This window comes from Lytechinus pictus, chromosome 2, assembly GCF_037042905.1.
Source record: "Lytechinus pictus isolate F3 Inbred chromosome 2, Lp3.0, whole genome shotgun sequence".
Lineage (NCBI taxonomy): Eukaryota > Metazoa > Echinodermata > Echinoidea > Temnopleuroida > Toxopneustidae > Lytechinus > Lytechinus pictus.
The window spans coordinates 15,760,417-15,779,753 of NC_087246.1; the positions used below are offsets into that span (position 1 = coordinate 15,760,417).

The 19,337-nt window shown below is 38.3% G+C and overlaps 1 protein-coding gene across 2 annotated transcripts; it reads right to left on the reverse strand.

Moving 5' to 3' along the window:
• Positions 1 to 1,333: 1,333 nt before the first annotated feature.
• Positions 1,334 to 18,634, reverse strand: LOC129284236 (ubiquitin carboxyl-terminal hydrolase 30-like). 2 transcript variants are annotated; one of them, XR_010295989.1, is made up of 10 exons: positions 18,129 to 18,335; positions 12,268 to 12,438; positions 11,413 to 11,507; positions 10,645 to 10,743; positions 9,195 to 9,341; positions 8,148 to 8,483; positions 6,772 to 7,001; positions 5,624 to 5,839; positions 3,574 to 5,263; positions 1,334 to 3,412 (listed from the first exon to the last, which is right to left on the reverse strand). XR_010295989.1 is itself a non-coding variant. In XM_064110882.1 (9 exons), exons 1-9 carry the CDS (start codon positions 18,256 to 18,258, stop codon positions 5,038 to 5,040), a joined length of 1,650 nt encoding a protein of 549 aa, XP_063966952.1. In that variant the 5' UTR covers positions 18,259 to 18,634; the 3' UTR covers positions 1,334 to 5,037. The 2 variants fall into 2 exon arrangements, 1 of the variants encoding a protein (XP_063966952.1); XM_064110882.1 differs by having other exon boundaries at positions 1,334 to 5,263; positions 18,129 to 18,634.
• Between the last annotated feature and the right edge of the window lie 703 nt (positions 18,635 to 19,337).

Consider the following 19,337-nt stretch of genomic DNA (forward strand, 5'->3'; position numbering starts at 1 on the left):
TTGCCACCATCATTCCCACTACTAGTTGCTAGTAAAATACTAGAATGGCATTATTTCAGCCATTTCAAAATCAGAGTTGACCCTGAAGAAGGGATACCATAGAGTCAAACATTGGTCTGCCTATTGTCTTGGTTGTTGCCAACAAGTAACTTTACAAGGACAACAAAGGTGGTTCTGTCATTTAGGTTGGTGTCTTTATGCATGAAAATAAAGCTTGTTTTGGTGTATACATTGATCAGTTGAAGGTTAATGTAATATTGGAAACATCAATATAACTTCGACTTATGAATGTATATGTATATTAGAAGCATGAAAAAGAAGTTAGAAATTGGAACTATGCATTTTAATCAGACTCAAACACAGACCAATGTTCAACTTGGGCAAATTCATCTCTCAGGCATACTGCCCGACTTTGACAAAAGGACGCAAGAGACACATTACTGGTAACCAAGACTTAGATTTTGTGTCTACATTTTACAAATTGATTTCTTCTTCCAGGCAAAATAACACAGAAAAACACTACCGTTTGAGTAACAAAAGATTTGACACGTTACAAATCCCCAATTTAAGAAAAAATATGTCATGAAAACAATCATTATACATGGCTGGAAAGAGTATCTTTTCCCAAATAATTTAATACCATATTTATGTGGTATGTTTTAACACTTGGATGATCAGGAGGTATTCTTTGCAGTGATATACATTTTTATTTGCACCAAAGGCATGACTGCAATGAATGAACCCCAGACGCCAATGATGTCATAATCCTACACGAGTTAGTAAACATATTTGCAAGTTCCTTTTCAATGAAATTAACTTGAGAATTGATCCTAAAAAGTGTTTTTAAATGGATTTTAATGCAACCCATGTAGAAATATGGCATCACCGACATCTGGATTCATTCATTGCAGTCATGCCTTACTTTGGTGCAAATAAAAATTTATATCACTGCAAAGAATACCTCCTGATCATCCAAGCGTTAACACATAAATATGGTATTAAATTATTTGGGAGAAGATACTCTTTGCAGCCATGTATAATGATTATGTTTTCATGACATGTTTTTTCTTGAATTGGGGATTTGTGAGGTGTAAAGTCTTTTTTGGCTCACACGGTATAATGCTGCAAAGTATGAGATATGGCTGGCTTGTTTACCATTGTAATGATGTATAGGTGTCTGTGCAAATCAAAGACACCTTTTCTTCTTTTACATGAAATTAGTTTTTTCTTGCCTCATGTCATTGTACAAAGGCATAGATGCAATATACCAAACAGCAAACACTGTTCATAAATCAAGAGAAAGAATGAATAAGAAATAAACAAACAGGAAGAATACAAAAGAAAAAACTTAATTTATTTCATATAATCTGTAACAAATACCATTGAAAGATTTACTACTTCATTGAATATATAGCATCTACACAATACATTGCAGATTCCATAATAACCACAATGTAAATATTGAAACAGACCTTCAGCTGATCAACCCAATTCATGGGATGTTATATGACTTAAAGTAAACAAACCAAAATCTTTACTGTACATGGGTGTGCCATTTTGTGTGTGAAATTATTTACCACTCCAACATGGCAGGGCATTGAAATGCATATTTTGAAAGTTCATTTTTAGTCATTTTCCAGTGTCTGATTTTAAAATGATTTCTGTAGAGATCAAATACAAACCTGAAACCTGGTCCATTCATTTTATTTGTCCATTATTTATTTACTGCAAATATCCTGTTTCAACTAAATAACAATGTTTCAAATAAGCAATTGATCAAAATACAAAGTGACCCAAATCGTCTTTCACACAGCATTCTTGGTTGAACAGGTAACACTTCTTAAAACTGGGAGAGAGCAAAATGAAAGGTACAAAAAAGTCACAAATTCTCTGCATCGTGCAAAACAATCATTACTCACAGCAAGGCTAAAAAGCCAACCATGCAAGCTTACAAGCATTATCCCTTTTCCTTTCAAAAGGGAAAAGGGGAAAATTTGATACAGCATACGTGCATAGAAAGCAACTCATGCGTGCCAATTGGTAGATTTGCAGTCAAATGTCACTCAAAACTTCTCTCACTCCCTTTTACTCCTTATCTGTAGTTGGTCTGTAATATTTTAATGGGAAAACTTGAGAATACAATATAAATTTAATAATTTACATACATATTTCTATTTTGAGATGTTTTTATACTTCAAATATTTACAACCGGTTAAACTTATCGCAAAGGATTTATACTGACAGGACAAAGGTTTAGTTAGGAGTTAGGACAGTACCTAAAGGCAATTCCATAAAATAATAAACCTTTTTGTACGTCCGACCCCCATTTTTCTCAAGTTGAACTTCACAAACTGACCAATTCATGGTCATTTGAGAGCATCATAGACTATCATAAGAAAAAAATCAGAGACAGAATATGTCATGAAGGTCCCACATATAGGGGGTCGGACTTACATATTTTATGGAATTGCCCTAAAGATTTGCTCCATGTTTAGAATACTTCAATATTTTACTATAAAAGACATTAAGATTACTTTGCCATCTTGGCAAAAGACATACAAAAGTGTTGCTTACTGTTTTACTGTCAAAATCCAATGTCCTCTATCATATATGAATTTATCTATGTTAAAGTACACATACAAAAGTACATATTGTATTATCACTTCATTATATCACATAGTTCCCAAACCATGTAGAATATACATGGTTGAAGTTACGGAAGGAAAATTATAACAATTACTTTTTGAGATGTTGAAAAAGTTCAACCTTTAAACCTCTACCAATAGTGATTAAAATCCAGTTATGGACCATTTGCTGAGCAAGGGTATACCAAAAGAAATTAAGAATACTGGATAGTTAAATATAGGTTATTCTAACTCAATAACACATAAAATAAAGCACTTGGACCACACCATTGCCTCTGCAAATCAATCATTTAAGAACGGCATATAGAGTAATAAACACACACACATCATAACCATTGGTAACAATATTGCAACTCGTCAACGGCTTCCATCTCCTTGGTCTGTCATCTCATTCAAAGTGGTCAAGTAGAGACATCTCTTACCATACAGTCTCCACATGGTTTAACTAAAATATACATAGGCTTGACATGACCTATACAAGCCATACTTGGCATACATATTATATAGAAATGCTGGGGTCATTCATAAAGCCATTTGAAAAAGAAAAAGTAGAAATGACTACTATTCGGGTATGAAGTGCTTACATGCCAGGCCAGTAAGATTTATCCTGATGTTCTAGCAATATTTGTATATATTTCACACAATTTCAATGTCAATTGTGGAGAATGAGTCTCCAAACTAACTGTACATAAACCCCATTCCACAGTATGGAGACCATTGAGATACGACTGAAAGATGGAAAACGGGCAAGGTCTTTCGGCAGTATTCTAGATTACTGAAATTTGTAGTCTCTGTTGGATGGCTCTGACAACCATTGACAGGCTGACTGATACTTCTTGTCTTGCTGATCTTAGACTAGTCCTAACAGTGATCTATCAATGGTCTTTCACAGATCTGTTGCTCTCTGTAAAATGGAGGCTTTAACAACTGCATATATTCAACTTTGGCTACGTACATTAATGTGTCTAACATTGACTGAGAAACCCAATTTGACTTTCCAGGGTCCAGCGACTCCAGTCATTTGTATATTCGTTCAAAACCTCACACAAGTAGCTTTATGAAAGAAACTCTAGATGATGAAACTGGCAAAAAACTCTTAAATTCTGTATCATTGGATTTCAATCCATATGTGGCAGGCACTGCATTACATTACCCCCCTCTTTCCTTTTCATACAATATAAAAAATTGCAATTGATAGCGCTGTCAGTATTCACGAATGATGACTGATCATCTCTCACTTGTGATCACGTTTGTGCTATGGATAGCAAGTTAAGATAACATCTGAATGACTTGTTACTGATCACCACTAGTTATAATTGGGCATAGCTTAGATCGTGCGTTACTCGCATTATAATGTATTATACATCACCATAGGCTACGTACATTGTGATGCCTCATACATCAAAATGCTGCTGATGAATAGTCGAATGTGTTGCCTATCGCAAAAGGTGACAATGATTGATAGTGATTGATATGTTATTGATCCCCTGTTGATATCTACCGCATGTGGTGACAACGTCTAAAAAAAACACCCTATGTTTGATGTTCACAACTCAAGCTTGGTGTCTCCACACAAAGATCGGGTAAACACAGAAGTAAACTTGGTAATTCAAACTGGCAGCTTAGGTACTGATAGCCATATGGAGCAAATATATTCATAATAAAATGCTTCATATGTTTACAGGAATTCACTCTTACGTTACATGGTCATGAATGCGAAGACACCATTTGGATAATTCCAATACGATTTCAGATGTTTGAGACTTTCTGTATCAAATTTGTGGTAAAGTCAAACATCTTCTGTGGACAATTTATGCCACAGGTATGGCTATCTATACTTAGACCAACGATTTAAACTGCAGTTGATCTTAATTAATTTTCAATATGGTCAATGGATTCATCAAGATTTTACAAGGCCCCCAATATGGGGTATCATAAATGACTTTCAATAAGGCAACTTGTTGGATACCTTAAACATTTGTTTCCTCTCCATACATTGGCTGGCATGAGATGTCACTTTAAGAGTCTATAAGGGATCTAATTCTCGTTATTTACGTGGAAAGTAGGAAGTATTAAAGGTTTTCTACAACCTTTAAGTGTATATTCCCTGTACGATGTCCACATCATGATCATTGCAGAGGTTAGAGCAAAATCTTCATGGTATATAAGGCAAGTGTCTAGAAAAACTTTTGGCTTCTGAAACAATCCCAAAACAATACATGGGTCCAGGTTCCAACACAGGATTTGAATCCATGACCTTACATAAAATACAACATGACCACAGTGATACATTCTCACTAACACTCTCTCGTAGTAAAGCATATATTCCTTGTGTGAGAGTACATCAGATATCTGAGCAATGTTGACAGTCTTTGGACATTAGGGTCTCTTCTCACTGACACTCCCTCTGGTAGTAAAGCATGTATGCCTTCTGTGAGAGAACATCAGATAGCTGTGCAGTGTAAACACTCTCATCTGACACACACAGCCAATGTGAATTCAAAGGTTCATTCGGTTTACTAGGCCCACGCCGATATGTCATAAAATGTCCAGAGAATGCATTGCCAACGTGGACCACAGCCGAAGCTAGCCTGTACTTGGATTCCATGGGTCTGGAGCTGTAGAATGTTCAATAACAATATTGGTTTGCATTTATTACAAGGAATGCCAAGCTTTTGAGATGCATATCTTCAGTTCATGAGCATGATAAGAATGGAGCTATCGAAAATGTATATTTTAGTCTCCCTTCACTATTAAAGTTTACAGATAATCAATGAAATGCATACCCAGAATGCTTTAATAATATATTTTACATATGAATGAAGAACAATTCTTTAAAATATATTATAATATTGTAAAAACTTAGACTTAAGGTTATGGTTTGATATGGATGCCACTGCTGAGAATCACCACCCATGTCTTGCTTCTTCTATTATCAATGAGAGAGAAAAACTCAGAGTGTTTTGATTTATTTATACCTGTAATTGTTGACATCTAGATAACTATCTTTATCATCTTCTAGAGTTGTATTCTCAAAGTTCTGTGTTCTCTCCTGCTCCTTATCCTCCTTGTCTTCTTCTTCCTCTTGCTCTGTTGGTCTCCAACCTCCTCCTACCAATCGTAATGATGCAGGACGAGATGGAGAGAGAAACCGGTCTCCAATGAATGAGTGATTCATTGACGATGAACCCGATCTTCAAAAGGTCAATCATGAGAAAAGCAAAGATTTTGATTTACAGTATCTGAATGGTCTTTACTTCAAAAAGTGGTTATCAACAAAGAGCAAGGTAATTCAAGTTAATTTTAATTTCATTTTGAGACATCTAGAAGTGATTTGTAAAAGTCTCTAGTTCCAAAGGTAAAATAAAGCAATCATCACAAATTATACATTGTCTCATCTACAATGAATGGGAGCTTTGGTGACGATAAACAGAACTGCATAGGATTAATTGAGGAAAAAGAACATTTTCCTTTGCAGACATTTGGATGCTCTTTGTGAAGGTGAACTCACTGCCAGATCTCTAATTCCAAATGCAATTATTAGCCAAAGGCAATTGTAACAAATAATTCATTGTTCAATCAACATTGGTTGAGAGATTCAGTGATCAAGAACCTGATTTAAACTGGTCAATCAAGTAATAGAAAAATTATTTTATAAAAATTCGTACTAAAAGTCTCCAAATCCAAAAGCAATCATGAAAAATAATAAATTGTCTTATCTATAATGACAGAAAGATTCAGTGACTACGAACTAAATCTGCACAAGGTCAATCAAAGTAAAGAGGAATACAAATTATTTACAGACATCTAGATTTAATTTATGAAGTTGACCTTTCTACAATGATCTTTAGGTAAAAAAGGGCAATGGTATCAGCATCATTTTATATTTCAGACAATATGAGGTTGCTACATGTAACTTTCCCATTATTAAAAAATAGTTTGTCTGAAGAACCCTCAAAATTGTAGCAGCACACAGACAACCTCAATTTGACACATTGAAGGAACACTTTGAATAGACATGCACTCAAGATGATCTCTCTGGCTTTCCGTGGCTGCGACATATTGGAACAATTGCAATTTAACATCAGACAGTGCCTGATTATCCAACAGCAGTCTACGTACTCACTTTTTGTTAGTTATTGTTTTATGATTATTTGCAAGTGCTGTTTGTTGAACCAGTCGCAGTGACTTGGTGACACCTATGCTTCCATTATTGCAGGTTGCGTTGACCGACGCCAGCCGGTATCTGCTCATATCAAGGACTTCGGGAAACATGATGTGTTCCTCTCTCCTGAAAGGAAGACCATCGGTTTGCCAACCAACACGCTGGATGTGAATGCAAAGACACTGGGGTAGCTGAAAGCAATTACAAACCATCAAATTATTAATTAATCATGTAAAGGTTAGATAATAGACAATAGATAGATTTTTGCTATGACAGCAAACTATTAATTATTCATTGTTTGAAACTTAGAACAATATATAATGAATTAGATGTGAATTAGAAGTGAAACCACACAGCCAATAACAAACAGAAAGGGCCAATTTAAAAAAGACATAGAATTATGGTAACTTTAACAACTACCGTCACCATGAAAACCATGATTGTGCTTATCTGCTGTCATGTATCATGTATTTGTATCTACAAAATTAGATACCATAATACCATCTGGGGCTTGAACCTTAAATCTGTGTAAATTATATCCATATCAGTACACCTAATTTACAACAGTCAAACATAAAATGAAACTGAAGTAAACCCAACCCCTGAACCAACTTGAAAAATATAGAAAAGTATAAAAGTTGAATTTTTAAACAATTTTTTCTTATAGAACCCTAGTAGAACATGATAACAGTCTTTGGATATTTGCAGAGAGCTAGGATAACTATATTTACAAGGTAATTTTCACGCACAAGCCATGCTGATGAAATGTGACAACAAGTGGAGCGCCTTTGGAAGTCTCACCATTCAATATAGCAGCAGTGCTGACTTTGAAAATGACTATCAAAAATAATCATTCACAAAAAACACCATTCATATAAAAATATAATACTACATTCATTGACCCTAAAAGACATTTGACCTTGATCATGTGACCTAAGATTTAAGCAAGATGATGAGTGATACTTGATTACCCCTAAGTTCACATTTCATGAACTATATCCATTAACTTTCAAAATTATGATGCCAATTCAACAATTACCCCCAACATGGCCAAAGTTCATTGACCTTAAATGACTTTTGACCTTGGTCATGTGACCTGAAACTCGGGCAGGATGTTCAGTGATACTTGATTACTCTTATGTCCAGGTTTAATAACTAGATCCATATATTTTCTAAGTTATGATGTCATTAAAAAAACTTAACTTAGGTTAAGATTTCAATGTTGACGCCGCCACCACCGCCATCAGAAAAGCGGCGCCTATAATCTTGCTCTGCAGGTGAGACAAAATCAACACAGCAAAATATTCTAAGTTTCCAGTAATCAATACTCTTCTCACCTTGCTAATAGTCATCTGTTTTTGGAAGACTCTTCTACACTTTTTCCTGGACCTGGACTGTGGACTTGTCCCTGGACTGCTCTCCACACTCACCTGGGAACCACTCTGCCTGTCCCCATCTCCTTGCACCTTCCTCCCCCCTTCCCCTCCTCCTCCTCTACTCCCATCTTCATGGGGACCGGTGGATGTCTTACTGCATTCTATGCACTCCACATCATGGACCAGCTCAGTGTGGGTGAATCTCTCTAGGATGCAGTCTAAGGAGAGGGTACGGAGAAGGGCTAGGGTGGGGATCGGCAGGGACAGGCAGTCAAAGCTGGTGTACGTCACAGGATTCTGAAAGAGAGAGTGAAAGTCACTATTATCAACAATAAAAGCAACAATAATAACTATAAGAACATATGATATAACTACAGAAAAACTTAGATTTCTAAGTCTAGATGTTGTTTAATGCACACAAATCATCAATTTGTGCGGACATTAATGATGATGATGTCAATGACGATAATAAAAACATTGATTATGACAATGATTTTGATGGTGAAGATAATAATCATCAACACAACCACCATCATCATCAACAAAACCTCCATCATTACCAATATCATCACCACCACCGACATTATCATCATCACCATCTCTATCTTCTTTCACCTTAATCAACTTGTGATATATCCATCCTGTATTTCAAACTTGTGTTAATATATTCACTACCAGCATCATCATCATCACCTTTATCGCCATCTTCTTCTTTTCCATCATCATCATATTCATCATCATCATCATCATCATCGACACCATCATCATCATCACCATCGTCATCATCACCATCATCATCATCATCATCATCATCATTGACATCATCATCATCATCACCTCCACCACCATCACCATCTTTCACCGTCATACGTCACTTCCACATGTTGGAGCAATAATTCTGGGTATTAAGAGAAGTGGTCTGGAAATTAGTAACCATGTTCTAAACCAAGTTGATATGACAGATATATGCCCACACTTTTTGTAAGATGGGCCACAAAGCTGCTTTACCTTGTGTCCACATATTGTACATGATAGGTGGTGGGCTAGGAGTCCTCTGAATGGTGAATCAACGTCTCTGATGGTCACTCGGGGCAAGTTGGCTTTGATGCTTGACCGCAGCCCAGAATGATTCACTCTACCATTAGGCACATGCTTCTAAAAATTCAGACAAAAATGAAATAAAAACGCTTTTGTTTGATTTGGTTAACAGCACATCTTCAACGGTATGCTATCCCCAAATTTAATCATAAATTCATATTTTATACCGATAATGATTCAGAGCCACCAACGCTGTCAATCAAATGACTTGATATGCAAATTTTGACTATCAAGTCAATAGGGAAGCTTTGATCAGCGATGTACGGAGTATTCAAGAATGGAGTAAATGTATTATCAAAGGTGACACAACATTTGCTACGGTCTTAATATCTCAGACGGCATAGCGTTATGATTGTAATAGAGTTTTTAGTTCAGAATAATGTAGAGATAAAGATTAGGGTTTATTTGGTTTTGGAGGTTATGTTTTATGTTTGGCTTAACATACAGATTTTCCATCGGAGCAAATGTCATGGAACCATTGTCGAAGGCCCGTCATAACAGAGAACAAAAAGAAGACTGTCGAAAATTGGTACTCAAAACAGCAGTTTAGTTCTAGATTATGGAAAAACAAGAGTGTCGCTAAGGTGAGCACATAATAGGCCAGCATGTAACATGGAAAATTGAGTTATTGGTCAAGCAAGAAACTGAAAAGCGGAAGGTGGCGACTTCACCTTTGACCTTCTGACCTCAAAATCAATATAATTGCTGGGATCTATGCTAGTATCATACACACCAAATTATATGAGCCTAGGTTAAGTTCAACTAAAGTTATCGTGTTTACAAGGACTGCAGAAGGGTAAGATGAAAACAAGTCACTGTGACCTTGACCTTTGACCTTTTTACCTCAAAATCAATAGGCTTCCTGGGATTCATGCTTGTATCATACACATTAAATTATATGAGCATAGGTTAAGTTCAACTGAAGTTATCGTGTTTACAAGCACTGCAGAAGGGTTAAATGAAAATATGTCACTGTGACCTTGACCTTTTGACCTCAAAATCAATATGCTTCCTGGGATTCATGCTTGTATTGTACACACCAAAATATATGAGCCTAGGTTAAGTCAAACTGAAGTTATCGCGTTTACAAGGAAAAGTTAACGGACGGACAGACAGACGGACGGACACCGAGCGTGATACCATAATACATGTACGTCCCGTCTAGGAGGGGCGTATAACAATTAGTCAGCTCTAAAAATGAGAATGTTTCACTAATTTTTGACAAAGATTTCGTAGTTGTTCTTTGTCATTTGACAATACATTCACTCTGTTCTTGAATCCTCTGTACATCATTGAGCAAAGTCTACCTGTTTCATAAAGGTTCCAAACCCTGCAAATCAACTGGTTTAATAGTACTTACCACTAGCTTTGGAGCTTCACTCAGAGGCAGAGGAGAGGTTGGTTGTTCTCTGTCTTCACTTAATTCACTCAACAAAAATTGAAATAACTCGTGAGCATCCTGTAGAACAAAAAACACATTATTTTTCATTCATTCATACAATAGCCTCCAGATATTACCAAGCGTTTATTCAGTGAATCGAAAGATAATTCATTTTCAACGTTTTAATACAGTGTAAGACAGAATGAAATATTATATCATAAAAACCCATATTTTGCCTATGTATATTATGGATAAAATTTACAGTTTATGTCTGAACACATAATTTGGGTCCCAAATAATTTTTCTCTGACACTTAAGAATAGAAACTGAAACATGCATTCATTTCTATGAGAAATCCAATGTAGCTTAAAATGAAGACAGTCTAATAACATTACCCTATCAAAAGCTAACATAAAAATGTATAGCCACCTTTGTCTTTAGTCATCATGGATGGAAAATTGTGCAATTTGTGTATTTCATAATACATGTGCTACAAACATTCATTATCATGAGATGTTTATGGGTCGACCAATCTCTCAGGATTAATAAGGGCGCAGCTTTTGCGCACGAATTATGATTTACATAGATGGATTACAAAAATTATCAGTAGTCTGTAATAGTACAGTATTTATAACTGTCATCTTCATCATTTTCATCATTATACATATCACTGGTCGTGACTTATGACTAATGGTAGAACTTTAAACCTAAGATCTGTGCTGGATCTAATTTGGTATTCCTACATACCTGCTGCTCTTGTCCTGGTCTCCAATTTCGATTATAGAGAGAATATAAAACCTCATGAGGTGAGTACACAGTAGAAGAGGAATAATCGTTAACACCTGCAAAGGAAATATGAACACAGGCATAACTCCAGTTTGGGTAAAATAACAAAACAAATTTAGACAGAATCCAACAAAGTGACACCGAATGTTTAAAATACAAAATATACCTAAATCTTATATGCTAAAATGATTCTGGTAGAAAATCAGTAATCACTCAGAAGTATGAAAAGAAGCAAAGTATTCTCTCAATCTTTATCCACTCCATTATCAATTCAAACATGTATGCTTGTAAAATCATATGTTTATATTTGTTAGCAACTTTCAGCTGGTTTCAATTTTTTACATTTGGCCTATCAGAACTAACTATAATAATAGAAGATTATTTCATTTTCAGTTTAAAGACTCTCTCTCTCACTCCTCAAATCCTAAAATTCTGCTTTGAATATCTAATTCAAATCAACATAGTTTTAGCATGATAAAAACAATGTCAACATGAACAATCCCTTCCCCATCCCATTCACCAAATTGAAATAAAACAAGTCCTGTTACATTCCCAGGTTCATGTATTACAAAGATTTAGATAAATTTGATTAGTCTTAAGTAAACACTAATGCCGAAATTCTTTACCAAACATTGTACAAAGTGCTCCTCCCCCCCCCCCCCAAACAAGAGGTTCAAGCTAAATGGTCATAATGATGAAGCAAAGGCAAGTGCTCATCACAATAAGAGAAAGACCACATGTCCTTTCCAAAGAATGATTTGTATCTACAATGCAATGCAAATCTAGTAAATCCTGAAGCACAATACCTAAACCCACCTTCTAAGGTTCGTGAGAGCCTGTAAGCCAGCTCATTGCCTCTTCCCTTGAAGCATCCTCTCCTAAGGGCTCTATTAAGCCAAGCTAAGAATGCTGGACATGCTGCTAAACTCTGTAGGATGGTGTTCAGGTAACATGTGTTACCAAGATTCTCTAGACCAGCAACTTTTCCTGCAGGATGAGAAAGGTAAAAAATGATGTAATTTTAGTCATTTCATCATTTAAGGCCATCAAACTCCTTGAATCATGTGTAAAGTGAATGGATGCACAGCCATGGGATGCCATTGTCGTCTAAAAATGACTAGCCCCAGTTTGTTTGCAAGAATTATATGTTAGTCAAATTTTTGTTGGATTTTTTTTTCTTTGGGGGGGGGGACAAGTGCAGAATACTCCAGCACGTTTATAAAGGAGGCAGTCAGATAGAAACTTCTCAACGACTAGAATACGGTGTGTGACCATTCAATTTTATGGTTGCCGGGGTATTCTGCACAGAACAATAAGCCGATTTTCAGCACACACCCTAGTAGTATATAAGCACCAACAATAATCATTGAATCTCAAAGTCTTTATGCTTGAATTTGTTCTGAAGTTCAATTCTAATTTTAGGTGCACAGCCGCAGACATGGCCATGCCCATGGGGTACTGTCCCCTTCACACGTGATCAGACTTGCACTGTTGCAGTCCATTTTCAAGAAGTGGAACTTGAACAGAACAACCCCCCCCCCCTGGACTCTTACTTAGCCTGCCCTTGCCTTGGCTTTTGGGAGTTTAACCCAGTGCTTCCAATCTTCCCCAAAATCCAGGAAATCCCAGGAAATTGTGCTTTTTCCAAGATCATTTCAGGAAGAAAAATTCCAGGAAGTTTTCCAGTAAGTTAGGCCTATCATTTCGCTCGCTCGCACTTCTTTTGCTCGATTTGTCATTGGGATTATTTCGCCCCTCAAAATTTTAGGCTCATTACGGCACTTGGTCTTGGCCCTATCCTATTTCATCTTTTTTGTGTATAGATTAGAACTAATATCTCAATATGGAAGACTGGAGAACATTCCAGGATATGGAAAGAGTTCCATATGCACCCCCACCAAAAATAACAAAAGATTGTTGAGACTTCCGGTTCGTTCACTTCAGATTTTTCTATCAATTTTTTACTGTTGCTTACCTTAGTTGGGACTCGAACTCACCTCGGTTGATCTGCAGTCAAGACCTTTCCCGCTATGCTAGCGAGAAGTGCTGATACCGAAAAGGGTATTTTTACGATTATCAGGCGATAGTTCGACTAGTCTCGACTCACAGACCCTTTACTGACTAAATAAACCGATGTCTGTGGACAATTACACGCACAAGATCTCGCTCGAAATTTGACGGAATAAAGCCATATTTTGGTATGTATTTCCACTTCCCCATCATATACGTTTGATATTAGGGCTAGATATATTATTCTGAACCTTCTCCATGTTTTTATTTTCAATTTTAGTGGGGGGTGCATATGGAACTCTTACCCAGGATATTTTGTAAAATTCCAGGAACTTTCAGAGTAAATTCCAGGTTTCGTTTTGAAAAGTGGAAGTAGATCTACTGCCAGTAGTACTGGTTTAGTATGGCCTGGAGCCAGCAGCCAGTAGGAGAGGGCGCACGTCATCGTCGACAGACCTGTCTTCCGGGAGCTCCAGCCAAACTCAAAAATATCGGCCTAAATCTCACCAATCGTAAAGTATATTTTGACAAATTGTGTACATAATGATTGTTATTGTTATTTACTATGCTCATGTGTCAATTTTGTTAATTATGTCTTTCTAAAAATTGGGCTTTTGGGCCTCCCCTCGACCACCTTCTACCTATGTGAAAGCGGGATTATGTCACAGTGTATGAGCGAATACAGATACAGCTTTCTCGGAGATGTCTCCCATCCATCCAAATAAGACATCCTGCTGGTTGCATCTTCTTTTCTGCATTGCATTTCTACTCAGATTCTACCACCATACGTCGATTGATAAACTGAAGGAACATTCGGTCCTAGCAGCTGTCTCTTTTCATAATGATACCTCTAGAGCCAAACAGTTATATCTTGACAGATCGACAAGAGCAATACGTCGTGGTATTCATGAGCAAACCCACGCCAAGCAAGTCTGTTTATCACTGATTCTGCTTCTTTCTGGGGATGTCCAGGTAAACCCAGGACCCAAGACTGCTGCCATCTACCCTTGTGGATACTGTGAGAAGCCAGTCAATTGGTCTCATCATGCTGTTTGCTGTGATAATTGCTCTGTTTGGTACCACAAATCGTGTGAGGATCTGAATACAAATGACATAGAACATCTCGGACATGACAACGTTGTTTGGCATTGCTATAAATGTGACAATGCGAATGTTGAGACGTTTACTTTCAACTCCTTCGAACTTCGCACAGCAAATGACTTTTATCTCCTGTCTCCGGAGCATTACCCATTAGGCATCGATTCTTTTACATCTGATGACCCACCTAGCCCGATAGGTGAGAGCAGCCCTAAGTCGAGAGTGGACTCTGATGACAGCGCCGCTCCCAGAAGCCGGCTCTCAAGCACTGGATCAAGTTCTCACTCCAGCAAGAGTTCCACGAGTATATCCTGCGGCAAAAAATCCAATCTGCGGCTTCTCACTGTTAACTGTTGTAGCATCAAGAAGAATCGTTCTGAATTTGCTGCTGCAGTAGACTACATCAAGCCAGATGTCATCTGTTGGACTGAGTCGTGGCTTTATGGTGTCAAGCCAGGGAAGGATCCTGCAATCAATGCAATCAGATCATCAGAGGTTTTCCCTTCCTCACATCAATTCTCCAGGAATGATAGAGAATCCACCGGGGGTGGCGTCTTTATTGGAGTCTCAAGAAACATCACGACAGAGAATAAACCAGAACTCTCAACGGACTGTGAAGTGGTTTGGAATAAGATCAAACTGAAAGGTGAAAGGGAACTCTATTGTGGCTCCTTCTATATGCCTCACCGTGAATCTCAGAGACCATCATGTTATTTTGACTGGGGACTTTAATTGTCCAGACATAGATTGGGAGCACCTCAGCACTCGACCAGGCGCCGCTGAGAGAGAAGTACAACAAGCTCTTATTGACATCACTTTGGACTTTGGCCTCCATCAAATACATGAGCAACCTACAAGGCAAGACAATCTGCTAGACCTCGTCTTCACTAACAACCCATCATTGGTGAAGAGTTCTAACAGCACGCCGGGGATTAGCGACCATGCCATGGTAGTAACGGACTTTGAGATCCTACCCCACATTGTGAAGCACAACAACAAGAAGTGTTACATGTTTCAGAAAGCTAACTGGACTGAAATTCACCAGCGAGCTGCAGTGTTATCTACTGAACTCGTCACTAAAACTGACTGTAAAGTAGGAATCGAAGAAGTTTGGACTCACTTCAAGACATCACTGTTTCAGATCCTAGATGAACATGTTCCCTCCAAGACACTGCGAGGTAGGAAATCTCTCCCGTGGTTTTCACACAGCCTCAAGCGAATGGTGAAGAGGAAAATGAGACTTTACAAGAAAACCAAGAAAACCACCCACGGTGTAGCCAAGAAGAGTGCATGGAAGAAGTATACAGACTTCCAGAAGGACTGCAAACAGGCTTTCAAAGTAGCTGAAGAGAATTTCATCCTATCTTCAGTCATGCATGGTTTGGAGGAAAACAATCCTAAGCCCTTCTGGAGATACGTGTCCTCGAAGAGTAGAGATAGAACTGGTACCCCAGCACTAAAGAAGGATGGTAATCTGATCCATGATAGCAGACTGAAGGCACAGATGCTGTTACAACAGTTCAAATCGGTCTTCAACTTGGACATCTTTATCCCACCAGTTGAAACAAGAACTACCAAGTCTGCACGCAAGATTGACGATCTGCACATTTCTGTCTCTGGTGTGGAAAAGCTACTTGGCAAGATCAACATCTCAAAAGCAGCTGGCCCAGACCTTATTCCTAACATCATTTTAAAGGAATGTGCACCCGAACTTGCTCCTGGCATTACAGCGATGTTTAAGCTGTCAGTGGACTCTGGTGCTCTACCCCTCGACTGGAGAGATGCACACGTATCACCAGTGTTCAAGAAGGGTGATGTCCACCAAACCAGCAATTATCGCCCAGTCTCCCTAACTTCGGTTATTTGTAAGCAACTGGAGCATATCATCTGTCGCCATATTATAATGCATCTGGAATGCAATAAGATCTTGTCACCACTCAATCATGGTTTCAGAACAGGCCATTCTACTGAGACACAGCTCTTGACTGCCGTACACGACTTTCTCACAGCCCATGATAAGAAGACCCAAATGGACATCATTATTTTGGACTTTGAGAAGGCTTTCAACACCGTCCCTCATTCACTTCTACTACACAAGCTGGAAAGATATGGCATCGAAGGTCCTTTGCTTCAGTGGCTCTCATCTTTCCTAACAAAGAGACAGATGAAAGTTGTTGTGAATGGGGAACACTCATCTTCAACGAAGGTAATGTCAGGAGTGCCGCAAGGGACAGTGCTCGGCCCCCTTCTCTTCCTTTGTCATATCAACGACTTACCAGACAATGTCAAGTCTACTGTCCGCCTTTTCGCTGATGACTGTCTCTTATATAGAACGATCAAGTCGCAGCGGGATCATGTCAGTCTTCAAAATGATCTGTCCAAGCTGCAGCAATGGGCGATTACATGGGGAATGAGATTCAATGCCACGAAATGCCAAGTACTGAGTACTGATCAGAAGTCATCCTACTTCTATAACATCAATGGTCATATTCTCAAACACATTTCCCAAGAGAAGTACCTCGGAGTCATGCTGTCTGATGACCTTAAATGGACCCCTCACATCAGCATGACAACGAAAAAAGCAAATTCCATCCTGGGACTTATTCGCCGAAATCTCCAGTTTCGCCCTGAGCAGTGTAAACGTACAGCCTACATATCGCTTGTACGGTCCATTCTCGAGTACGGAGCCTGTGTGTGGGATCCATACCTGCAGAAAGATATCCAAAGCCTTGAAAGGGTTCAGCGCAGAGCTGTGAGGTTCATCACAGGTGACTACACATCTCGCAACCCAGGCAGCATCACCAGCATGAGAGAAAAGCTAAATCTGCCAACACTATCCTCAAGACGACAAGTCCTGAAGTTATCTTCCTTCTTCAAGGTGGTCGAGGGGTCGGTCCCAGCCCTTCCTATTGAGAATTTCTTGACTAAATCAAGGCCAAAACGGAAAGTCAAAACAAAACAATTTAATGTCTTTCAAGCACAGAATATCTTGGAAAGACAAGTAGTGAACCACAATAAAGGTTACACTATTCAATCAACAAACACTGAACAATTAAAACAATATTTTTTTGTGAGTACCCCTCTGGCTTGGAACCATCTCCCACCTGACACAGTGAACAGCACATCACTAGAGGTGTTCAAGTCAAAGATCGAAAAGAGCTACCTACGATACGACTAAATATCACCGTGCCCTCTCTCACCCACTGCATTCATACCAATTGGTCCAGCAGTGTACACATCCAGACCAGACCAGACCAGCCAGCCTGGCCCAAGGCCGACACCGGCATGAGTCATTTTTTAAAAATAAGTAAAAAAGAATCTTAATTTTGTATAACTTCTCTTCAATGCCCTTCGACATGTTTGATGCCCTGAAACCATGGAGACTGATATAGTAATACAGCCAAAGTATAGCTTAAAAGTAAGAGGGTATAACTTAGCATAGATAAACTTTCTGCAACAACGACAAAATCACACTCGACATTGCGTCATTGCTTTTCCCACACAGTCCCATACGCGTAAAAATATGTTGGGTGCGTCTCTTTCAGACTTAAACTGAGTAGAGTTCTTACTTTTTCTTCCGGTTCTCTTAGAATTGCTTGGTCCTGGGCTCCAAAGAATATACAACAATGCAACAGCTGCAGTTATACCTAACCCAATGATTGGCACAAGGTTTTCAGATTGGCTGTGGAAACCTTTCATTTTCAAGATAAAGTCATGTCCGGTAGTTTCACAGATCAGATCGAGATAGACTAGCTAGCTCGGATCGCCAGCCACACGCGCGCCCCGGCGCGCCCCCGGGCGGCCTAGCAAGGCCGGCCAAACGCAGCGGTGAAGGATTAACCTTATTAAAGGGATGGTCCGGGCTGAAAATATTTATATCTTAATACATAGAGTAGAATTCACTGAGCAAAATGCCGAAAATTTCATCAAAATCGAAAAACAAATAATAAAGTTATTGAAGTTTAAAGTTTAGCAATATTTTGTGAAAACAGTCGTCATGAATATTCATTAGGTGGGCTGATGATTTCACATCTCCACTTTCCGTTTTCTTATATATGTTATTACATATAAAATCATTATTTTTTCATTATTTCATACTTGTGTGAATAATATGTCTCCCTTATAATGAAATAAGTTGCAGCAATAAATATCTAAAGCACTATTCAGTCGTCAATCCAATTTTTCTAGTTCTTGGAGGAAAAAATTTGAATAAACCTAATTTCATATCATAAATATACAAAAGAACAAGTGGAGATGTGACATCATCAGTCCACCTAATGATTCATGACGACTGTTTTCACAAAATATTGCTAAACTTTAAAATTTCAATAACTTTGTTATTTGTTATCCGATTTTGATGAAATTTTCGGTGTTTTGCTCAGTGATTTCTACTCTATTTATTAGGCTATAAATACTTTCAAACCGGACCATCCCTTTAATGGATGGATGGATGGTCGGGATGGATGGATCGGGATGGATGGTCGGGATGGATGGATGGATGGATGGATGGATGGATGGATGGATGGATGGATGGATGGATGGATGGATGAATGGATGGTCGGGATGGATGGATCGGGATGGATGGATGGATGGATGGATGGAAGGATAGATAGATGATCGGGATGGATGGATGGATGCGGCCTGGATGGATCGATGAGCGATGGATGGATCAAAATGACGCATAAATGGAAGAACTGGTGGATTAGTGGATTGTTCTGTGCAAGGATGAAATGAAGCATGGATGGATAGATGCGTATCTCACAAATAATTTAATCAAT